The sequence below is a fragment of the Anabrus simplex genome, chromosome 9 (genome assembly GCF_040414725.1).
Source record: "Anabrus simplex isolate iqAnaSimp1 chromosome 9, ASM4041472v1, whole genome shotgun sequence".
Lineage (NCBI taxonomy): Eukaryota > Metazoa > Arthropoda > Insecta > Orthoptera > Tettigoniidae > Anabrus > Anabrus simplex.
Window position 1 is genome coordinate 69,868,491 of NC_090273.1, and position 25,589 is coordinate 69,894,079.

Consider the following 25,589-nt stretch of genomic DNA (forward strand, 5'->3'; position numbering starts at 1 on the left):
GCATACACCTACTGTACAGTATTCTGACTACTCCTTTTCATATATGCCATACTGCACTCACTCTTGTATGCACTTTCCAATGAATACTACTGTTGCTCTGCAGGCAGGGTCCTAAATACTGAAAGCAGCTTGTTTTTACTAAGTCTTGATAGTGAATGAGCTTAGGTTAGTTTTCAAATACTCAGTATTTTTGACATCACCCCACCAAAAAAAAAAAAAAAACACTGGCAAATTCACTCCTTGTCCTTGAGATGATTAGACATCTCACAAGCTATTATTTCATGAACAAGAGAACGAACTTTAACATCGATGTACACATTGAATAAATGGCCTTCAGTTAACAATATGGCTCCTAAACACACCGGTGCGATCCATGGATGTATTATTAATCTAGTAAATCACAATTTAAATTAAAGTACTCAATAACCATTGTAGTGGAATGAGTTAATCTATCGGAATCCCCTTCTGGTGCCAGTAGATTATTATTTTTAATGAATGAATGTGGATCATGTCATTTTAAATGTCTCCTTCTTTGGGCTTTGACATTTGCCCAGTACAGCCGCGTTCATCTTCAGTCCTGTGTCCATGCCTTTTCTGTATTTAACTTGAAGTTTTCTTGGCAACCTTGGCATGCTTGAAGTTTCTTCTTGAGTGCGACTCGCTCTAGGATGTCAGTAATTGTGATCCCCAGTTCTTTGAGATCTTTTTCCATCTCAGTGAACCAGGCTGCTTTGGTTTTCTTCTTGAGTGGGACTCGCTCTAGGATGTCAGTAATTGTGATCCCCAGTTCTTTGAGATCTTTTTCCATCTCAGTGAACCAGGCTGCTTTGGTTTTCTTCTCCTGAAAGTAGTTAATGATCTGATTGGCCAGTCTTGGTGGGCTTATTCATGTCCATAAAAGGAGATCCTTCTTTTCTGGATGGTGTCAGTTATCTTCCCCATATAGATGTATAGCTCGTGGTTGTACCATTTTCTGTATTGAAAATTCTTTCTTAGGCATCCAATTTTTCAACCAGGCCCTTTTTGTTCATTGTGAAACATTCTGCAGTGTATAAGACCTTTGGTCCCATGACATTACAGTAGATTTTTTCTTTTAAGAATTTGCGTTACGTAGCACTGACACAGACAGGTCTTAAGGTGACGATAGGATAAGAAAGGGCTAGGAGCAGGAAGGAAGCAACCATGGCCTTTGGTCTTAAGGTACAGCCCCAGCATTTGCCTGGTGTATAAATGGGGAACCATGGAAAACCATCTTCAGGGCTGCCGACAGTGGTATTCAAACCCACTACCTCACGAATGTAAGCTGATAGTTATGTGCCCAAAACCACATGGCCATTTGCTCCGTACACTAAAGTAGTACCTCAGCTTCTCACTGAAGGGTACTGACCTCTTGTTATTGTTATTTTATTTACTTGTTTGTTTACATTCTATGGCCTTCATTAGGCCACTTCAGTCAATTTTATAAAAAGGGTTTTTCAGTTTTCTTTCAGCCCAGTACTTCTTCATTCTCTCGGATCTTAACTTTCTTCACCTGAAATCACCCATCCCACTGTCTGTATTCTGATCTTGGTTTGTAGTCTTGTATATTTGTTTGTCTGTGAGTTTTTTGAATTTTGTATGTTTTGTTTTTCAAATCTTGTATTGCAATTTTTAGTTCCCATATATTTGTAATCTATCTAATGTTGCTCTTAAAGTTTCTTCTTCTTTTTCATCTTCTTCTTATATTAAATAATATACAGTAGGAAAGACAAAAAATACCCTGTGAGTAGGAGATGAGGATGTCAGGAAGGAAACTGATAATACAGAGAGAAGTTTAGTTTATCAGTTGGCGGGATACGTTCTAAAACATTACACTGAATTTATTCAAGTGGTGCAGTTCTTATGGAAATAAAACATAATGGCTCCAACATTCAGTTTATAACTTGGCCATCCATAAGAGTTTTTGAAAAATGTCATGGCAATTGAGACTACTGGGGGAAACTGGGAAGAACAGCTGAATTTCTGTCTGCTCTGTGCGTTAATGAGTCATTTCCCATTAGTGAGGAGCCTTCAATTTCATACTTGATGTGAATGCATCCAAGAAAGGTTGATGTTATAACTGTTTAAGCAAATGCCTGCACTACGCATCGTGCTTGCAACATTGACAGTTTAGTGATGTTAAATTGTGTCTCAAGTGCGACATTTGGCACTTCTAGGGTTGAGAGAATAGAAGAAAGAAGGATACTGAAACAGATGATGGAGGCTAAGGTTGAAGGTTGAACAAGAGGTAGATCCAGACTAAGGTGGATGAACTATTATGATCTTGTTTAAGAACGGTATAATAAGAAGAAACCTGGATTGTATTGGAACACAGCCAAGAGCAGCTATGGTGTTTGGATAGAGGAAGATGTTATTAACATCCCAAACTAACTGAAGCTGGAAAAAAAAGAGAGACTGACAATAATGATGATGAAAATGGCTCATTAGCCTCAGTGGCAAATTGTGACTAATACATTAAATTCAAGTGTCACATAACAGATTAACATCATTATTTTATTAAAGAATGTAGCTAATTATAGACTGCTTGGAACCTAAGACTATGGTACAGTATTTTTCTTTTCCTTTTTCTTCTCAGAATTTCATACATCAGCTGATCGCCTATCGCTGTTCCTCTGATAAACTCTGAGATTGACATCAAATTTGCAAAAGCAAAAAATCTGCAGAAGTGATCTGTCACCAGAAGTCCACCCTGTTATTCATGTCATCTGTGATCTTCAGTCTTTATGGACCCCATCGTATCTCTTCCAGCCAACCAGAGAGTTTTTTAATTTGGAGATACAATCAATCTTCCTAGTTAACCTGTCATCGATCATTCTGGGAAGGTGACCATAAAATTGTAGACTTCATCTTTTAACTGTGTATAATTTTTTCTATACTGACGAAGAGGTTTTCATTTTTTCTCTTCATCCAAATATCTTTATTCTTTTGGGGTCTCAAAATGTTCTTAAATTGTTTTCCATTCTTTCTTTTCCTTCCTCTTGTTCAACATTAAACATTCTGATCCATATAATACCTCTGGTTTAATTACTGTTGTACAGTGCATGATTTTTGCCTAGAACGATATCTATCGTTTGCTGTAATGGTGTTGCAAGAGTTTATAAGTCATCAATATTATGTAACAATTTCCATTTCTAACAAATCTAAAGTCAGTATTGGGAAATAGTACAAGAGAAAAGTAACTGGGCTGAATTACAGTTACTTGAGAAATATTTTACTCAATTACAAGCAACGTTCAATTGTTGTGATGCTGGGAGAAATGTGAGAAATGGGCGGCCAACAACCAAATACATCAAGATAGTGACCATCAATGTAGTGACACTAACAGGGAAAGTGGAAGAAATAGTAGATTTTGTGGTTAACAAACATATAGCATTGCTGGGAATCAGTGAGACTAAATGGAAAGGAAAAGGGGACAGGAAACTAAAGAAAGGATACACCTTATACTATAGTGGAGGAAGAGAAGCCAAAAATGGTGTAGGTCTCAATTAGTAAAGACCTAAAGGAATACCTAGAATTGGTGGAAAACAAAAATGACAGGTTAATTAAGGTCAGATTGAGACTTGAAACTGGTGTTACAGATATAATTCAATGATATGCTCCACAAACAGTAAATACAGATACACATCTAGAGGAATACCTTGAATATCTGGAAGGCCATACACAGGACAAACAAGTTGTGATCATAGGAGACATGAATGCCCAAGTAGGCCAGGAAAGAAAAGGAGATGAAGGGATTATAGGATCATTTGGATATGGGAAGAGAAACAAGGCTGGAGATATTTTGTAGATTTTTATAGAAGAAATGAGCTGATCATTTGTAGCACATGATTTTGAAAGAAAAACAGTGAGAAGATATCAAGATATAGGTGGGATAACAAAACCAAACTCTGATAGGTTACATTTTGGTCGAGAAAGGTAATAGGAAAGTGTTGGTAGATATAACAGCCGTCCCAAGTGAATCTTTCAAAGGAGATCACAGAGTTGTGATAGCTAAGTTAAAGATGGGAAAAATACAAAAGATGACTGAGATCAGGCAGAGAAAACTAAGGGTGTGGAAACTGTAGGAGAAGGAAATAAATGAAGAGTTCCAGACACAAATTAAAACAAGTATACCTAAAGAAGACATTGGAAGGGTCGAAGAGAATGGGCATACCTAAAAACAGTCATGGTGGAGTCTGCAGAAAAGACCTGTGGAAGATTATCAGGAAAGAAGAATGATCAAGAAACGCCCTGGTGGAATGACAGGGTAAAAGATATAGTTAAAAGAAAGAAACAAGCTTGGAAAAGATGGCTGAGAAACAGAACAACAGAATGCAAAACAGAATACAGGCTCTGCAAGAAAGAGTGCTCCAAGGAATGCTGGAAAAAATTACTTGAATCTCTGCAGGAAGATACAACCGGAAGCAAAAAGAGCTTATTCCAGTGGGTTGAAAAGAAGAAAAAACCAGATGAAGGTGCCAACTTCATTCAAAATGAACAGGAGGTAGTGATGATACAGAAGCAGGATATATTGCAGAGGTGGGGAAAATACTTTGAACAGCTTTACAAATTGCAAAATACCTCAGTACAAGGAGAAATCAAAGAATCGGATTTAGTGCAGATGGAAGATAAGGGAAACAAGGTGTCCATGGCAGAGATTGAGTGGGCCACTTAAAGAATGAACCGAGGCAAGGCAGCTGGAATTGATAAGGTCACCATAGAAATGATAATAGCAGCAGGAGCAATTGGTCTACAGTGGTTGTAGAGACTCTTCAGAGTGATATGGAAAGAAAATAATGTTCCAAAAGCGTGGACAAAAGGAGTCATTATACCAATTTTCAAGAAAGGAGACACGAAGCAATGTGAAAATTACAGAGGAGTGACACTGATACCTCATACAGCTAAGATCCTTGAAAGAATCTTGGATAAACGAATAAGAGACAGAGTAGAGGGAAAATAGGCAGAACACCAGTATGGATTCAGAAGAGGCAGGTCCACATTTGACCCAACATTTACAGTACATTGCATCAAGTGATGGAAAGGTATTGGGAATATGAGAAGGGTATGATTGTAACGTATTTAGATATACAAAAAGGCATATGACAGTGTCCCAAGGAACTGAGTATGGAAAACATTGACAGAGGCACAATGCAGATGGTAATAGCATTGTATCAAAATTGCAAAAGCTGTATTAGAGCCAAAGTGGGTCAAACTGGATGGTTCAGAGTAGAGACAGACTTAGGACAGGGGAGTGTATTGTCTCCCTTACTCTTCATTACCATCATGGAGAGAATTCTATATAATATCAAAAAGAAGGTGATGGACAAGCAAATAAAGTCTATGCTCTTTGCTGATGATATTGTAGTTTGGGGAGATAATGAATAGGAAGTACAGACACACGTTGATTTATGGAATGAGGAGAAAAGACATTTTGGAATGAAGATTAGTACTGCGAAAAGCAAGACTTTGATCATGACAAGAGGTAACAGAAAATCCAGGGGAATGATAAAAATAGGAAATGAACCTCTTGAAGTAGTGAAAAATTTTAAATAGTTGGGCAGCGTGATGTCACAAGATGGAAATTTGGATGGAGAAATTAATTTAACAATACAGCAGTCTGCACGTTTCTACCAGTGTGTGAAAGACATTGTATGGAACAAAGATGTGCCAATGAAGTGCAAGAAGGTTTTATACTCATCCTATTATAAATCTGTACTGACCTATGCTTCAGCAGCCTGGACGCTGACTAAGAGGAACAAAAGTAAGATACAAGCAGCTGAAATGAGGTTGTTGAGGAGCATACAGGGAAAGACAAGACGAGATAGAATACGAAATGAGGAAATAAGGAGACACGTGGGAGTGTGTAAACTTCAAGAAGAGATTGATATAGCAAAGCTAAAATGGTCTGGACACATGAGAATGCCAGGAAAGAGAATACACAAAAGAACATTCATGGATACAGAGACTGGAAAGAGGCCTAGGGGACGGCCTAGAATGAGATGGAGGAGCTCTGTTGTGGACTGTATTGCAAACAGAGGAGTCGATAGCAATAAAGTACTAGAAGAGGAATGGTGGAAAGACTGAGTAAGGTGGAGGGCTTTGGTACACTACCCTACCCAGAGAGAATCTAGAAAAGGGAATGGATGATGAGAAGACAATTACAAATTACTTTTTCAACAAGTAATCAGTAAAACTACAATTACAATTACTTTACAGAACACTACCCTTAAGGAAATAACTGTTTTCTTTCCACTTTCCCCACTTCTTTACGCTACTCTTTTGTCGGAAATCACCCAGAACAAATCAAACTGCTTTTCTTTGGATTTTTTCAGTTCTTGAATCAGGTAATCCTGGTGAGGGTCCCATACACTGGAACCATACTGTAGTTGGGGTCTTACTAGAGACTTATATGCCCTCTCCTTGTTGCTTGTTGTTTAAAGGGGCCTAACATCGAAGGTCATCGGCCCTATGCCCTCTCCTTTACACCCTTACTAAAACCCCTAAACACCCTCATAACCATGTGCAGAGATCTGTACCCTTTATTTACAATCCCATTTATGTGATTACCCCAATGAAGATCTTTCCTTATATTAACACCTAGATACCTACAATGATCCCCAAAAGGAACTTTCACCCCATCAACGCAGTAATTAAAACTGAGAGGACTTTTCCTATTTGTGAAACTCACAACCTGACTTTTAACCCCATTTATCAACATACCATTGCCTGCTGTCCATCTCGCAACATTATCGAGGTCACGTTGCAGTTGCTCACAATCTTGTAACTTATTTATTACTCTATACAGAATAGCATCATCTGCAAAATGCCTTACCTCTGATTCCACTTCTTTACTCATATCATTTATGTATATAAGAAAATATAAAGGTCCAATAATACTGCCCTGAGGAATTCCCCTCTTAATTATTACAGGGTCACATAAAGCTTCACCTACTCTAATTCTCTGAGTTCTATTTTCTAGAAATATAGCAACCCATTCAGTCACTCTTTTGTCTAGTCCAATTGCACTCATTTTTGCCAGTAGTCTTCCATGATCTACCCTATCAAATGCTTTAGACAGGTCAATCGCAGACCTCCTGAATCCAAGATATCTGCTATATCTTGCTGGAATCCTACAAGTTGAGCTTCAGCGGAATAACCTTTCCTAAAACCGAACTGCCTTCTATCGAACCAGTTATTAATTTCACAAACATGTCTAATATAATCAGAAAGAATGCCTTCCCAAAGCTTACATGCAACTCATGTCAAACTTACTGGCCTGTAATTTTCAGCTTTATGTCTAGCACCCTTTCCTTTATACACAGGGACTACTATAGCATTGGTATAGCTCCTTCAACCAAACAATAATCAAATAAGTACTTCAGATATGGTACTATATCTCAACCCATTGTCTTAAGTATATCCCCAGAAATCTTATCAATTCCAGCCGCTTTTCTAGTTTTCAACTTTTGTATCTTTGTCATTGTTATCATATGTAAATTTTAATACTTATTTAGCATTAGTCACCTCCTCTATCTGGACATTATCTTATAACCAACAATCTCTGCATACTGCTGACTGAATACTTCTGCCTTTTGAAGATCCTCACATACACACTCTCCTTGTTCATTAATTATTCCTGGAATGTCCTTCTTGGAACCTGTTTCTGCCTTAAAATACCTATACATACCCTTCCATTTATCACTAAAATTTGTATGACTGCCAGTTATGCTTGCCATCATGTTATTCTTAGCTGGCTATTTTGCTAGATTCAATTTCCGAGTAAGTTCCTTCAATTTCTCCTTACTTCCACAGCCATTTCTGACTATTTCTTTCCAATCTGCACCTCCTTCTTAGTCTCCCATTTCCAGCATCTTCTGTGATGTTCATTAACACATTCACTCCTGTAGATGCCTTAAGGTGTTTAAGAGCAGCCTATGTGCGGGACTGTATCCGAGTTTAGGTGTTTAAGGTTGTGCGATGTAAATGTTGTTTCGAATTTAGCGCTAAATTTGTACAAGTCATAGTTTGGTTGAAAATCATAGATGGCATATAAGTGAACAGTCCCTCAACCTCACTACCTTTCTTTCTTTTCTCCTTTGAGAAAACATGGACTTAGGCCAGTCGTGGTGTTCTTGTGTGTAGCGATAACATGACGAGTTTCAAACACAGTGTACGAAGTGAGGAAACTGAAGACATACTACTCAAGGATGATTCTGGTGATGAACTCATCCCTTTTTTCAGTGATAGCAAAATAAATTCCGATGATGATATACAAGACCCTGGGCAAAGTGATATTCAGCACATTCAAATAACCGATACGCATCGGTCTTATTGCCCACCTGCAATCAAGTTCACCCACTGGGTAGGATTAAATGTTGACATTGAAAATAGCAATGAAATTATGTCTTTCGTCAATTTATTTGTAAAGGACGATTTCCTTGAATATGTATGCCATCAGCTAAACCTTTACGCAGAACAAATTATTAGTGTAGTACCGCGTCCATTCACTAAATAGACCTATTCTATTTTTCAAACGTGGAAACCGGTCGACGTAAATGAGATAAAACAGTTTATAGGACTAATGTTTGTAACCAGAATAATTAAAAAACCAGATCTGAAAATGTATTGAACAGAGGACACTATTTTCGGTTCGCCAAATTTTTCGAAAATCATGGCAGGAACCTGGTTCGAAAACATATTGTCATTCTTGCACTTTAATGTCAGCAGTCATGATGAGGGGAATCCTGATAGGCAATACAAAATTAAGCCGATTCTTGAAAGGCTCAGCAACCCGTTTTCGTATGGTAACATTTAATGTAAAATAGTGCACTACAGAAATGAGGGGATTTAAAAAGGCCTGCTGAGGAGCTGGTAGTCAACGTGTTAACAACGGTCAATCCTGTATCAATCCTACTGTAAATATTTTCTGGACCAGTTTTAATTTGCCCACCCGGTACATCTTTGCATTTGCTGAAAAGATGCTCTACAGGGCCAGTTGAAGGAATGCCTATGTTTAGTTTTAAGAACATTATCAGCAGTGACATATACTGTATATATTGTAGTCTGGTAACTTTGGAAGTACTGGGGAGATAGTAAGGTACCTCATCCAGCACTGGTAAAGCTACTGGTTCTGCTGAAGTAGAACTGAAAAGATTATCTTCATCATCACTTTACTTTTTTCACCATTTCTTCTTCCACGCTACATATATTGATTACTAGAATGTAATGAAATGAAATGGCGTATGGCTTTTAGTGCCAGGAGTGTCCAAGGACAAGTTTGCCTCGCCAGAAGCAAGTCTTTTGATTTGATGCCTGTAGGCGACCTGTGCGTTGTGATGAGGACGAAATGATGATGAAGACTACACATATACCCAGCCCCAGAGTCAGTAGAATTAACCAATTACAGTTAAAATTCCTGACCCTGCTGGGAATCTAACCCAGGACCCTGTGACCAAAGGCCAGCATGCTAACGATTTAGCCATGGAGCCAGACACAAGAATGTAATGATTACAATTCTATTTCAGGAAGTAAATTAAGATTAAAAATGATATTTTGTAAAATGTAATGATTACAAGTAAAATGTATTAAAAACAAAAGTATTTGTTACAAGTAGTTTAATTACTTTTACTCAGTTACTACCCACCTCAGCCTATAAAATTAGTTTTTATAGAGAGTTATGCATCTAATTAATTTAAAGGATAGGAACATACAGGAGCACTTACGTAAGGCATGCAGTGGTTCTTCGTCACAATATCACATTGGTGAGTATCTTCATTGTATTCCAGATCCCCTGGGCATTTCTTCAGGAAAGGAGTACCATTCACACACATTATAAAGTAAGAACACACTCCAGGAAATGGGAAGTATCCATTTGGCTCCTTACACTGAAAATTAACAAAATTATTTGACAACAAAATAATATCATTTCTAGTATATTTTCCAGTAAAAGAAAAGGTTTCTTTCTCGTTAGTGGTTTAACATTGCACACATACAGCCTTTTGTGGCAATGCTGGAATAGGTAAGAATTAAAAAATGGGAAACTATACCTGAAGTCAGAAAGTGTAATACACTGACTGACAGAGCAAATGCAACACCAAGAAGGAGTGGTCAGAACTTTATGTCAATTGCAGGGTAGACTGACGTCACTGAGGTATGCTCATGATGTGAAATGCGCCGCTGTGCTGCACACGTAGCGAACGATAAATGGGACACGGCGTTGGCGAATGGCCCACTTCATACCGTGATTTCTCAGCCGACAGTCATCGTAGAACGTGTTGTCGTGTGCCACAGGACACGTGTATAGCTAAGAATGCCAGGCCGCCGTCAACGGAGGTATTTCCAGCAGACAGACGACTTTATGAGAGGTATGGTGATCGGGCTGAGAAGGGCAGGTTGGTCGCTTCGTCAAATCGCAGCCGATACCCATAGGGATGTGTCCACGGTGCAGCGCCTGTGGCGAAGATGGTTGGCGCAGGGACATGTGGCACGTGCGAGGGGTCCAGGTGCAGCCCGAGTGACATCAGCACGCGAGGATCGGCGCATCCGCCGCCAAGCGGTGGCAGCCCCGCATGCCACGTCAACCGCCATTCTTCAGCATGTGCAAGACACCCTGGCTGTTCCAATATCGACCAGAACAATTTCCCGTCGATTGGTTGAAGGAGGCCTGCACTCCCGGCGTCCGCTCAGAAGACTACCATTGACTCCACAGCATAGACGTGCACGCCTGGCATGGTGCCGGGCTAGAGCGACTTGGATGAGGGAATGGCGGAACGTCGTGTTCTCCGATGAGTCACGCTTCTGTTCTGTCAGTGATAGTCACCGCAGACGAGTGTGGCGTCGGCGTGGAGAAAGGTCAAATCCGGCAGTAACTGTGGAGCGCCCTACCGCTAGACAACGCGGCATCATGGTTTGGGGCGCTATTGCGTATGATTCCACGTCACCTCTAGTGCGTATTCAAGGAACGTTAAATGCCCACCGCTACGTGCAGCATGTGCTGCGGCCGGTGGCACTCCCGTACCTTCAGGGGCTGCCCAATGCTCTGTTTCAGCAGGATAATGCCCGCCCACACACTGCTCGCATCTCCCAACAGGCTCTACAAGGTGTACAGATGCTTCCGTGGCCAGCGTACTCTCCGGATCTCTCACCAATCGAACACGTGTGGGATCTCATTGGACGCCGTTTGCAAACTCTGCCCCAGCCTCGTACGGACGACCAACTGTGGCAAATGGTTGACAGAGAATGGAGAACCATCCCTCAGGACACCATCCGCACTCTTATTGACTCTGTACCTCGACGTGTTTCTGCGTGCATCGCCGCTCGCGGGGGTCCTACATCCTACTGAGTCGATGCCGTGCGCATTGTGTAACCTGCATATCGGTTTGAAATAAACATCAATTATTCGTCCGTGCCGTCTCTGTTTTTTCCCCAACTTTCATCCCTTTCGAACCACTCCTTCTTGGTGTTGTATTTGCTCTGTCAGTCAGTCAGTGTATTTTGTTTTCAATAAAACCTCAATTAACTAAACCTCTGTCAATCTGAAAATCAGTTTAACCAAAACTTATAACTGAACTTCTATGAAACTTTATACCACGATTTGGATACATAAGGAGAACTGATGAAAACAAAGATTTAAAAGAATGGTTTGAAAAAGACCTGGAAGTCAAGAGACTATGAGGCTGACTGAGGAAAATATGGATCTTCCAAATAAAGAAGGACCAGGAAGGAAAAGGAATGGAATGTTGTTTAGTCCAAGAAGAAGAAATGTACCTAGAGAGAGAGAGATGAACAGCACCATTACACCATACCTAGGCAACGTGATATGGTTGAATAATGATGATGAATATACACTGTGTTCATGAAATACAAAATGCATGAATTAGAAATGGGAAGGTAGAAGCCATGGCTTTAATTGTGACAGTCACCTTATGTTTAATTTTAACACTTCATAGGCAAAATATTGTATAAGGGGAAACTGAAAGCAGTTCTGAAGAACAGCAGCAGCAGTAGTAGTCATTAAGCAGGTCAGAATCAATCAATCAATCAATCAATCATCTGCATTTAGGGCAGATTCCCTATGAATTGTTTACCAAATATTTATATTTACTGTATTTATAATTGTGTACCTAGCTTTTTCTTAAATATTTTCAACAAACTAGGAAATTTCTCAAACATTTCCCTTACTCCTCATCCTGTAAATTAATATTTTCCCCAATCAGCCCTCCTGAATTTCAACTTTATCTTCATATTATCATCTTTCCTACTTTTGAAAGCTCCCCTCAACCTTATTTTTCTACTTATGTCAACTTAAGTCAACGCCAACTCACCAGTGACACATCTTTTTCTTCTTTTCTTCATGGGGCCTCTAAACATTAGTTCCTAATTAGCGGCGACCTCTAAGATCTTTTGCTACCATATTTTTGTTGCATTCCCACCTAGATATACCTGCTCCCTTCACAAAGCTGCAGGTTGTTCTTATTCGATCTTCTTGGATTTTTTCTCTCTCTTCACCTGGTGAGTCTGATTCTACCCAGCGCATCACATTCGAAAAGTATGTGTTCAGCTTATCCCTCTGCTTCATTGCATTTCTAATAATAATGTTATTTGCTTTACATCCCACTAACTACTTTTACGGTTTTCGGAGATGCCGAGGTGCCGGAATGTAGTCCCGCAGGAGTTCTTTTACGTGCCAGTAAATCTACCGACACAAGGCTGTCGTATTTGAGCACCTTCAAATACAACCGGACTGAGCCAGGATCGAACCTGCCAAGTTGGGCTTAGAAGGACAGCGCCTTAACCGTCTGAGCCACTCAGCCCGGCTCATTGCATTTCCTACATATATTGTCTCTTATTACTCCAATTCTATGTAGGTATTTTTTCAGATGGCAGTGTCCTGTCAACAGTCCTACTACCCCATCTTACATTTTCTCTGCTGAGTTTCAACAGTTCCTTAGTATGCTTCTTGTTTCGTCCTTTTATCAGTTCCTTTGTAAGCCTGCATCCTGGAGTATTTTTCCAGTTTTCCATTTGTTTTTTTTGTACCCATTTTGATATGTAGTGTTGGGCTTGTCCATAGGAAATCCTGCATACAGGTTTCTAGGCCTACACAATGTGTTTCTACCCCTTTCCCGGCCAGTATATCTGCCTTTTCATTTCCTTGTATACCTGCATGCCCTGGTACCCATATTATTTTGACAATGTTGTACTTTGAGAGCTTCAGGAGAAGCGAGTGGCAATACCAGACAATTCTGGATATTATCCGGACTGCCTCTAGTGCCTTAATGGCTGCTTGGCTGTGTGTAAAAATGAAAATGTTCTTATTCCTATAGTTCATTTTCAGATTTTCTTTAAGACATGTGGTAGCTATCATTTCAGCTTGAAAGACTGTAGTGTGTCTGCCCAGGCTCATCTGGATTGATCTCTCAGGTCTTTCCCCATTGTTGCCTCCTTCTGTGCCATCTCCAGTCTTTGAGCCATCAGTCCACCACACTATATCTTCTTTTTCAGTATTCCATTTGTTGATATCCCAGTCTTCTTTTTTTTTACTATCTGGGTCTCAAACGATTACCAGTGACATCTCGCCTCCTTACACCCAAGTCTTCCCTGCCCAAAGTTTGTGACATTTTAGTAACACTACTCCTTCATTGGAAATCACTCAGAGCAAATTATGCTGCTTTCCTTTGAATTTTTTCCAGTTCTCATATCAAGTAGTCCCATACACTGGAGCCATACTCTAACTGTAGTCTTATCAGAGACATATACACCATCTCCTTTACATCCTTACTATAACCCCTAAATACTCTCTTAACCACGTGAAGAGATCTGTAACCTTTCTTAACTACTTTGCTAATATTATTACTCCAATGAGGATCCTTCCTTATATTGACACCTAGGTACTTACAATGTTCGTCATGAGGTACGATCATCGCATCAACACAATCATTAAAACTGAGAGGACTTCTTAAAACTTGACTTTCCATCCCATTTACATTCATAAAATTGTCTTCTACCCATCCCACTTACATTGTTTAAGTCGCAAGGTCAACAACACTTTCTGTTGATTACAGGAGCTAGCTAAATTTAACCTTTGCCTTCCACATGGCAGCTGTGTTTACCCCTGACTATACTTCAAGACATTAGTTAGTTTCACAGTGGATTTATCAATATGAAAATGGGTGGTATTAATAATAATGATTGAACAAAAAGTTAAGGGAGCCAGAGAGTAAAAAAAAAAAAATAAGGCGGGGAAATTTATGAATTGTAGTTACAGATTTAAATGTTGGGATTTCTATGGTTTTGGGCTGGGTTAAAATGAAAGATGAACTAGATAAGCATTCTTCCAAGATACCCAATAGGAAAACTATAAAACCATCTCAGAATGAAAAGAATGAAAGAATGGTCCACACAACAAATTATTACTTCTTGAAGAAATAGTGAATAATATTTAGATTTGGCAATACTGCACAGTATCTACTGTATGCATTACATCAACAACTTTTTTAAATACATGTGATCCTGTTATGTAACTAACTCAATGATTAGATTCTGAAGTTTTTAACTCTAAAAATGGCTATACAAGGGCTCTGGAATTTTCTCATCCAAAATGAGGTCAGCCCCTATTCAGTAGCGGCAATTGGGAGTTAGGAAACAGGGGGGAGGGGCAAAAATGTATAGAGGACAAAATGTACCCAGGTCTAAGGCTATAGCATGGCAGAGGGGGAAGGGCATAAAAACTGAAAAAAAATCTACAAAATGGTAAGTGTTTTGATGCTCTCTGAGTGAATTTTGATAGAGATGTAAAGGTTGAGTCTACCAACTTTAGTGAGAAGGATAGACTTTAAAGTTTGATTTTGCCTTGTGTATATATATTGTATAAAATCACCATATGATTAAATAATAAAAGTGCATTAATAAGAGTACTATACAATAAACCTTTCATCAAAGGAACAATAATTAGACATGTATTACAATTAAGTAGAAGTTCAACATGGTTATACAATTAAAATGTCATTTAGTATTTGACTATACACTCAGAAATCAACAGACACTAGATTGAACTACACAGACACATTTACTGAGTGAGACTGCCAGACTGACGAATGCGTGTGGCAAGCGGGTGAATTGTACCACTGTATCCATGAGCTTGGCAAAAATATACCCCTGCTACCATTTTTCACAGCACATGCTACACTTCTTGCTGACTACTTGCTGTGATGCTGTACGAATTGGTTAGTCGCAATGAACGACATTTTGTGCGTATTTCTGCTAAGTATTTTTCTTAATAATTAAAGGAAGGAATTAGCTGAAAAACAATAGGAATTGTACAAATGGCTTTTTAAAATAATTCATAGTTTTTTTACGTCACATCGACACAGATACGTTTTACGGTGACAATAGGATAGGAAAGGGCTAGGAGTGGGAAGGAAGCGGCCGTGGTCTTAATTAAAGTACAGCGCCAGTATTTACATAGTGTGAAAATGGTAATCTACAGAAAACCATCTTCAGGGCTGTCGATAGTGGGGTTCAAACCCACTATCTCCCGGATGTGCCCCTAACCGCATGGCCAACTTGCCCACTAATTCCTAGTTACAGGCACTATTTTAAATAACTGTTAGGTTCTTCAGTCTACTGAAACTAAAAAAAAAAAAAGTCAGGTGGCTGAAATGGAATTTTTTTCTCCACAAATTGGAGGGGGGCACTGACCCCTCTAGCCCCCTAATCGCTGCTACGGCTCCTCCTTACTTCAGTTAACAGAGATTTTACTGTATTTTGTTAGTTGATAGCCTGTTTTCTTGAAAACCAGAAATCTCTAGCTTAAAAATTGAGCATTTTCAATAAGTTTAACATTTAGACAGAATTATCAGTTAAGTATGCATAAGGAATATTTTTAATAGATTTTCCCATGCACTGACAGTGGTGCTCATGTTATCATAATGTAGTTTAAACTACGAGTGATTGAGCGAGTGGCTGCATGGTTTGGATCACGTACTGTCAGCTTGCATTCAGGAGATAGGTTTGAACTCCACTGTTGGCAGACCTGAAGATGGTTCTCTGTGGATTCCCATTTTCACACCAGGCAAATGTTGGGGCTGTACCTTAATTAAGACCATGGTTGCTTCCTTCCCACTCCTACTGTTTCCCATCCTGTTGTTGCCATAAGACCTATCAGTGATGTAGATCTTGTTTCTCAAGGGGAACCTGAAATACTGTACTGTATTCATCCCAAATGAGTGAATGCGAAATTCCCACAGTACTTTCCCTAGGACCTTTTTAGTGAGCGCATCAGCCTGCCATATATACAAGCTGCCCAGCTAACATAACCTAGATATGTGTTAGGTACATAATATTAATAAATATTTGAGTCACTTGGGTACTCCAAATTAAAATATAAATACTGTAAAACCGTTAATTTATATGATAAATCTTTATTATTGTCAGTATAATTGCATCCATTACATCGGAGTTTAAATGTCTAGCTTGACTATCACGTAGTATCATGTGTGAGCAGTGTCTGAATTGGCGCTGAATCGCATGCGAGCACTCGATTCCACGGGATGTCATAAACCCGCACGGCACTCCACAGCAACCGATTGATGAGTCCCAATGTTACATGATTATGAACGAGCAGTAAAACACTTGAAGTTAAAAATTCTCTGTTATGTCTTGTTCGTGAAAAACACTAAAATAGTGTCCGGCTCCATGGCTAAATGGTTAGCATGCTGGCCTTTGGCCACAGAGGTCCTGGGTTTATTTCCCAGCAGAGTCAGGAATTTTAACCATAATTGGTTAATTCCTCTGCCACGGAGACTGGCTGTATGTGCTGTCTTCATCATAATTTCATCCTCATCACGACGCGCAGGTCGCCTACGGGAGTCAAATCAAAAGACCTGTACCTGGCAATCTGAACTTGTTCTTGGACACTCCCAGCACTAAAAGCCATACACCATTTAATTTTTACTAAAATAGTTCAATTTTGCAGTTCATGTTTACCTATCTGATTTAATGCTCTGAGGGCAATAAATATTCATGTTTTATCATGTTCATTTTTATGTAGTATTCCCGCCCGGTTACTGATCCCTGGCACCCGGCTGACGAAAATTTCTGGGGCGAACACTGTTCTATATAAATAAAATTATACATTTTTCAGCTAACTCATTCTTGGATGCTAGCATTTTCACCCCAGTGTGCTAATTTGGGATCGTCAGTTGGTAATTAGCACACCTACCAAGACGTGTGGCTAGTGCATAAAATGCAAATTGATGTCTAGCAGGCATTCATTTTCTAATAGAGACCAGTCTCCATAGTTAAAAATGGTTAGCATGCTGGCCTTCGGTCACAGTGGTCCTGGGTTCGATTCCGGGCAGGGTTGGTAATTTTAACCATAATTGGTTAATTTCGCTGGCACGGGGACTGGGTGTATGTGTTGTCTTCATCATCATTTCATCCTCATCACGACGTGCAGGTCGCCTACGGGAGTCAAATCAAAAGACCTGCCTCTACCGAGCCGAACTTGTCATACACCATTTCAGAGACCAAGTTTCTCATAGTGCAATGGCATTTTCTGTGGTTCCCAGTAGTCTATACAGTGGCATCCACTATATGAACTCATCACATGTCTTGGTAGGTATGCTAGTTACAAATTGGTGAGCCCAAATTGGCTCAATAGGGTGAAGTGATGGCAACTAAAAAGAAAAAAAAAACTATTAAGGAATTAATCAGAGGAATGAACAGGTTCAATGTACTTACTCCATTAACAGTACTGTACTTTAGTTTCCATGTTAAAATTAGGGATTTTATTTCTTCTTCTTTCAAACTGGCCAACTATGGACCATGACAGTCAATAGTTTTGTTTGGAGAGGGCCTTGATGTTTGCCCCAGAATCTTGAGAGAATGTAGTTCCTTTCTTTCCTTCGTCCAGAGGGAGCCTGTCTTCTTTCGTTGTGGCTTGTCCTGAACTCCTTTCGTCTTAATATCCTTCTGAGAGATAATCAGACCAGGCGAGTTGGCCGTGCGGTTAGGGCCGCACAGCTGTGAGCATGCATCCAGGAGATAGTGGGTTCGAATCCCACTGTCAGCAGCCCTGAAGACGGTTTTCTGTGGTTTACCATTTTTACACTAGGCAAATGCTGGGGCTGTACCTTAATTAAGGCCATGGCCACTTCTAACTCCTAGCCCTCTCCTATCCCACCATCACCATAAGACCTATCTGTGTTGGTGCGACGTAAAGCCACTAGAAAAAAAAAGGATAATCAGTCTCTGATGTCACCTTCTGTTACTCCTAGTTCCTGCATGTCTTTGGTCACTTCTGTTAGCCATGGTATCTCGATCTTTCTATTGTCCCAGTAAGTAAGATGCTGGTTAGTCAGTCTGGCTGGTTCATCCTTGACAAATGACCGTAGAAGGTTAGACCTCTCTCCCTGGTCACGTCTGTGATCTTTTCGTTGTACCAGTACAACTCATGGCTGGGTCACCTTCTGTATTCATCCTTTTCATTAACTGTTCCCAATATCTTTATCTCCTGAACCTCCAGTATGTCCATCAGCCTTTTTCTGTTAAGTATAAGACACTCAGTGGCATACAGGCCTTTTGGATGTATGACTACATGGGATGGATCAGAGCAGACGTCCAGTCACTTGGTTGGTAGTTCTCAGTCTCCCAAATATCCTGCAGGATCACTGTCAACTTGCCGATTGCTTTGTCTCCAGTCTGTTTCCATCACTCAGCCACGGTTGAGTCTTCTCCTGGTTCTCTGTCATTTTTTAATGGCTGGATGATGTTTGACACTTCCTCTTTTGTTGGAGGGTGGGAGTTTGGTTGTCTGGGACGGTCTTGATAGTTAAAAGGAAGTCTCAAGGGATTCACAGTTGACAAGAGACATGAAGCACTTTAAGGTGGAAGTTGTCCATGGTGTTATGCGCTATCTGAAGTGAAGGCTGGGTGGGGTGTAGTGATTGAGAGTTTGGTTTAAGTTTCTGGCATTGTTTTTCTGGGCATTAAAATCACCTAATGAGATGATTGTATGTCACTCTGAAAACCTTGTTGGAAAGTACAGTAAGATTTCTCATGTACTGTCGTTGTTGTTTGAGTCATCGGTTCAGACTGGTTTAATGCAGCCCTCCATGCTGTCCTATCATGCACTATACTTTTGATTTCTACAGAACTACTACATCCTACATCTACGCTAATCTGTTTGTCATATTCATCCCTTGGTCCATCCCTGCCCTTTCTTACTGCCTTCACTTCCCTCACAAACCAACTTAACAAGTCCTGGGTGTCTTAAGATGTGTGTATATAATTATATCTCGTTTTCTGGACAAATTTAGCCAAATCATTCTCCTCTCACCAATTTGATTCAGTATCCCTTCATTTGTGATTTGAACTACCCACCCCACCTTCAGCATTCTTCTGTAACACCACATTTCAAAAGCTTCTCTTTTCATTCTTTCTGAGCTACTAATCGTCCATGTTTCACTTCCATATAATGCCACGCTTCAAACAGAAGTCTTCATAAATGTCTTTCTAATTCCTATATCAATGTTCGAGTGAACACATTTCTTTTCTTAAGAAAGGCCTTCCTTGCTTGTGCTAGTAGGCATTTTATGTCCTCCTCACTACTGCCATCATCAGTTATTCTACTACCGAAGTAACAATATTCATCTACTTCCTTTAAGACTTCATTTCCTAATCCAATATTTCCTGCATCACCTGAATTCGTTCGACTGCACTCCATTACTTTGGTTTTGGATTTATTTATTTTCATCTTGAACTCCTTTTCCAAGGCTGTGTCCATACCATTTAGCAATTTCTCCATATCTTCTGCAGACTCAGATAAAATTACTCATCGGCAAATCTCAGAGTTTTGATTTCCTCTCCTTGGATTGTGATTCCTTTTCCAAATTCAGCTTTGATTTCCTTTATCGCCTGCTCTATATAAATATTGAAAAGGAGAGGGGGGGAAACTGCAGCCTTACCTCACTCCTTTCTCGATTGCTGCTTCTTTTTCATAGCCTTTGATTCTTATCACTGCAGACTGATTTTTGCACAGATTGTAGATAATTCTTCTTTCTCGGTATCTGATCCTGATCACCTTCAGAATCTCAAATAGTGTGATGCAATCACCATTATCAAATGCCTTTTCTAGATCTATGGGCTTGTCTTTCTGAATTTGATCCTCTAAGATCAGACATACAGTCAGAATTGCTTCACGTGTTCCTACATTTCTTCTGAAGCCAAACTGATCTCCCAACTCAACTTCAACTTGTCTTTCGATTGGCGTGTAAATAATGTGTGTTATAATTTTCCAAGGATGAGATACTAAACTAATGGTGCAGTTGTCTTCATACTTGTCAGCACCTGATTTCTTGGGAATAGGTATAACAACATCATGTCTAAAATCAGACAGCACTTCTCCTGTACCATACATCTTACATACTAAATGGAATAATCTTGCCATGCTGGTTTCTCCTATGGTGGTTAGTAATTATGAGGGAATGTCATCAATTCCAGGTGCCTTGTTCCTATTTCTCTCTCTCAAAGCTCTGTCAAATTTTGACCCCAAAACTGGGTCTCCTATTTCATCAGCATCAACAGCCTCTTCTTGTTCCCTAAGCTTATCCTCCATTTCCCTTGATACAATTATTTAATATATCCCTAGCCATCTTTCTGTCTTGTCTTCTTTTCCTAGAAGTGGTCTTCCATCTGAGCTCTTAACATTCATACTCCTAGCTTTCTTTTCTCCAAAGGTTTCTTTGATTTTCCTGTATGCAGCATCTACCTTTCCTACAGTCACACAAACTTCAACATCCTTGCACTTTTCTTTCGGCCATTCTTCCTTGGCTGACCTGCACTTTCTATGTACATCATTCCTGAATTACCTGTATTCTTTTTTGCCCTCCTAATTTTGTTTTCATTTTTGTATTTTTGCCATTCATCAATCTCCTGTGTTATCCATTGATTCTTACTTGATCTTATCTTTCTTCCTAACCTTTCTTCAACAGCCCTGTTGATCTCATTCTTCATGACTGTCTACTCTTCATCTATTGTGTTTCCTTCAGACTTTACATTTAGTCCTTGTGCAACATGTTCCTTGAAACAATCCCTCACTCTCTTTCCTTTCAACTTATCTAGATCCCATCTTCTTGCATTCCTTCCTTTCTTCAATTTCTTTAACTTTAGATGACATTTCATGGCCACCACATTGTAGTCAGAGTCAATGCCTGCTCTTGGGAAGTTATTTCAATAAAACACCTGGTTTCTGAATTGATGCCGAATCATAATGAAGTCTTTCTGATACCTTCTTGTGTCTCCAGGTCTTGTCCACATGTAGTCTTCATTTGTGGTGTTTGAATCATGTAATAGCAAGGGCTAAATTATGATCAGTGTGAAGTTAAGTATAAAGAGAACCCTTTATCTGGTATATTTCATGCCAATAACTACATAAGCCCTTGAAACCTGTACAATCAACAGTAGAGATAGTAGCAGGCTTCAAATTGCAGAAATGAAGTTCCTGAGGTCAATGCTACAGAAAACAAGAAGAGATAAGATCCAGAATGAAGAGATCCATTATAATACACAAGTAAATAAGTCGCTAAGTGAAAATGGAAGAACATTAAGAATCAAATTGTATGGCCATGTACAAAGGCTGGATCACATGAGAACAGCAAGAAAATGGCTAGAAAGGGAACTGGAAGGCAAAAGATCTAGAGGCAGACCAAGGAAACAGTGGATCAGTCAAGTAAAGCAGGACCTGGAAGGAAGAGGAGTGGAATGGCACCAAGTTGAGGAGGAAGAAATGTACCTGGATAGTAAAAAATGGAGAGTGCTATTGAACCGCACCTGGGTGACTGGAGATGGTTAAAGGATGATGATGATGCAAAATTCAACCAGCCGACTTCCTCTTTCATTCTTTTGTCCTAGCCTGAATTCTACTGTGGCATTACCTTCTCTTCCTTGGCCCACCACTGCATTCCAGTTTCCCATCACAATGAGATTCTCATCTCCTTTTACATACTGTATTAAATATCTCTTCATATATTCTTTTGATTTCTTGATCATCTGCTGAACTAATTGGCATATAGACCTATGCTATTGCGGTGGGCATTGGCTTGGTGTCTATCTTGACAATAATAATTCGTTGACTATGCTGGATGTAGTAACTTATCCGCTGCCCTATTTTCTTATTCATTATTAAACCAACTCCTGCATTTCCTATGTTTGATTTTGTGTTGATAATTCTGTAGTCATCTCACCAAAAATTCTGCTCTTCCTGTCAATGTACTTCATATTTACCAATTACATTTATTTTTAGTCTATCCATTTTCCTGCCACAATGATTTAAACTAACATTCCACACTCCAACTTGTAGAATGTCAGTATTCATCTTTCGGATGTTTGCCCCCTCCCGTATAGTCCCCACCTGGAAATCTGGATGGGGAAGTAATTTAACTCTGAAATTTTTTACACAGGAGAATGCCATCATCAGCACATCATTCATACAGAGAAAGCTGCATGTCGTTGGGAGTTAGTTACAGCTGTAGTTTCCCATTGCTTTCAGCTGCGTAGCAGTATCAACACAGCTAAGCCATGTTAAATATTATTACAGGTCTGTATCAGTCAATCATGCAGACTACCACCCTTGCAACTTCTGAAAGTCTGCTACCCACCTTTTGATGAACCATTCGTTAATCTGGTCTCTTGACAAATACCCATTCAATATGGTTGAAATGCGACTATGACCCCAAATAGTTTTAATGTTTGATGGTGTAAGAATTTTGCCCTTTAATAATTACAATTTCATGTGGATATTTCTAGCCGAGTGCAGAGCTAGGAAGAAAAAAAAAAAAAAAAAAAAAAAACCTCAATAAGGAACTCACCTTCATTTCGCAGCCAGCCTGGGAAGGAACGTCACAAGTCTGGAGCAGGAAGTTGAAGTGGAGACCGGAGGGGCAACTGATCACCTTACCATGATTATTCTGGCATTCAATGTAGTTCATACATTGGCCCAATACAGGGAAATATCCATTTGCTGACAGGCACTACCAAGAAATGAAATGGATTATAGTTTATGTTCAGAATGTTTCAGTAATAATTGTTAATATCAGTAGTACATAAAGCCATACTTCAATTTGAAAAACAATCTGAGAAAGACATACACAGATACACAAATACTCACACTAACAGAAACTGATGTAAGAGAACCTTGGAAGACAGTAAACAACAAAAATCATATAGTAGGAATAGGAAACAAGAGTACTTGTTGCGAGAATAGCAAGTATGTTTCTGGTATCACATGGTACACTGAGAGCGATAACACGCTAAAACTTCTCGGCCAACCAGACAAGTCAGGTTGGCCTCCTATTCCCATTTGTGCAAGCTGAAAGAAAGTTGCTGGCACTACCTTGTGGCTACCAAGAGAAAGTCATAGATCTTGTAGTATTTCATAGAGGCCCTAGAAAATAAAGTGTAACGTAAAATTTCTTTACAGTAAATTAGTTCTGACGGCAAAAGTATGTGGGGTATGATTCACCATTTGAAGAGACAGTTGCATATTATCTTAAACCGGGCGAGTTGGCCATGCGGCTAGGGGCACGCAGCTGTGAGCTTGCATCTAGGAGGTAGTGGGTTCGAACCCCACTGACGGCAACCCTGAAGATGGTTTTCTGTGTTTCCCATTCCTTAATTAAGGCCGCGGCTACTTCCTTTCCCACTCCTAGGCCTTTCCTATCCCATCGTTGCCATAAGACCTATCTGCGTTGGTGCGACGTAAAGCAAATTAAAACCAACAAAGTTTTTATCAAAATAAAACATGAGGAAACATAATTCAGTGGAAAAACAACTGAACTTTTAATTATTCCAATTGTTTCTGAAGACTTCCTTCTCGCAAGTAAGCAGTTGTAATTGCATACACCATAAAATAGGAATGTTTGAGACCGGCTCAATATGGAAACTAATGATATGTAAACAATATCACCTTTTTATACTTCTTTGAAGCGCACAGCCATGTACAACATCTTATAATTAGAAGGCCTGAATTCTACCAAAGTGAAGTATTTCGCTGAAGAGAAAGAAGGGAGTCTAGACATGCTTGGCATAAATTTCCAGTAGATTCAGTGTTATATGATTTGGAGGCAACATTTTTACAAACCTAAACTCTAAAATTCAGCTCAGTTTACTGTAACTCCAAAATCTTTGACCGGATGGGTCAATCCAACTGAAAAATGAACAAACCACTAACATAACTAGGTTCATAAAAATGTTTAAAAATTCGTTAATTAACCTCAGTAGGCTTTTCCGTAAATAAAAGGCGAAAGTCTGGGCATGCTCAGCATGAATTTAACTGGATATAAGCAAATAAGAAAGTATACATATCCAACTTAACCTAAATTCTAACTTGGCTAAATTTCGTTTGGGATCCAATGTCAGACTCGGACATTGTTAACTGTCCATTCCGGTCCTATGTTGGAACTAGTCTGACACAGCTTGAAGGTTATATAGTAAGTATATTGGAACAGAAAAGCACTGAGCTTTATGCAGTATTTAGCCTGGAAAATTCTCTGTTCCATACTGCCACTACCGTTAATTTGTTTTAACTGAGTTGCTTTTCCTTTGGAGATAATTCGTCGCTGTTGTAATTCTATTTGTTATCAACATGGCCTCCACCAGTCGCGGTATGGAACCTGATGATATTTATGGATGGTTTTGTGACAGCAGCGATATTGACATTGATTTGTTGACTGATTCTGAAAGTGAAATTAGTGTTCCTGAATCTGAGAAAAAAAAAATCAAGTGAGGAAGGGGAGGAGATTGAGGTGGAAGATAGTGATGGAAACAGTGATTTAACTTAGGGGTTGGTATATGAAGGTGACCGCAATTTTTCAAAGTATTGTGACAACAGTGATAGGAATACATGCATCCTAATACAGGAAAGAAGCCAGGTACCTTTAGTGAACAGCTTTCAACTATATAATATATAGTAAAAAGGCAGAAAATAAGCTTGAAGTGAGTCACAAGCCTTTCAGGGATCTGGTTATCATGGGACTTGTGGGAGATGTAATGAAACAAAATATCCATAAGGACAGCTGATGGAGTAGCTGTGAACAAAACTTTCTTCTGAATGGGAAGCTACATATCATAGATGCTTGTTAGGCCAAAACAAGTAAGGATTGTGCCATGTGTTCAACAAGAAAGAGAAAGGAAGCAGAAAAGAGACATCATTTTACTGTGCGACCTTTCCAGGGAATCCAGGACTGTACCTGAACAAATGCCTCTAGATGTTCTACACTTTCATAAAATATTCCTCATAATTTTGTTAACATGATGGATAATAAAGAAATGTGCTGTTCATATTTTTAATGTAAAATTTCAGCATTTTACTTACGCGAATATTTCTTTTCCATACTTACCTAATGTTAAATTGGACCCGTGCAAGATGCAGGCTGGAACTTCTGAATCTTCAGTAAGACAAGTCTATCATACACTGGTGGAAAATGAAATCCCAACGCCAAGAAGACATTTGTTTTGAGGAATGCAATTTATGCTAAGCAATTGTCTAAGTAACATATTTAAAGTTTCTAGGT

The 25,589-nt window shown here is 39.4% G+C and overlaps 1 protein-coding gene across 1 annotated transcript in view; it reads right to left on the reverse strand.

The window, feature by feature from the left end:
• Nucleotides 1–25,589, reverse strand: part of LOC136880867 (myosin-3) — a 299,781-nt gene that overhangs the window by 32,199 nt on the left and 241,993 nt on the right. The window contains exons 34-35 of the mRNA XM_067153408.2: nt 22,887–23,048; nt 9,741–9,902 (exon numbers count right to left, since the gene is read on the reverse strand). Coding sequence (XP_067009509.2) covers nt 9,741–9,902; nt 22,887–23,048 — 324 coding nt within the window. The remainder of the gene's footprint in view (nt 1–9,740; nt 9,903–22,886; nt 23,049–25,589) is intronic.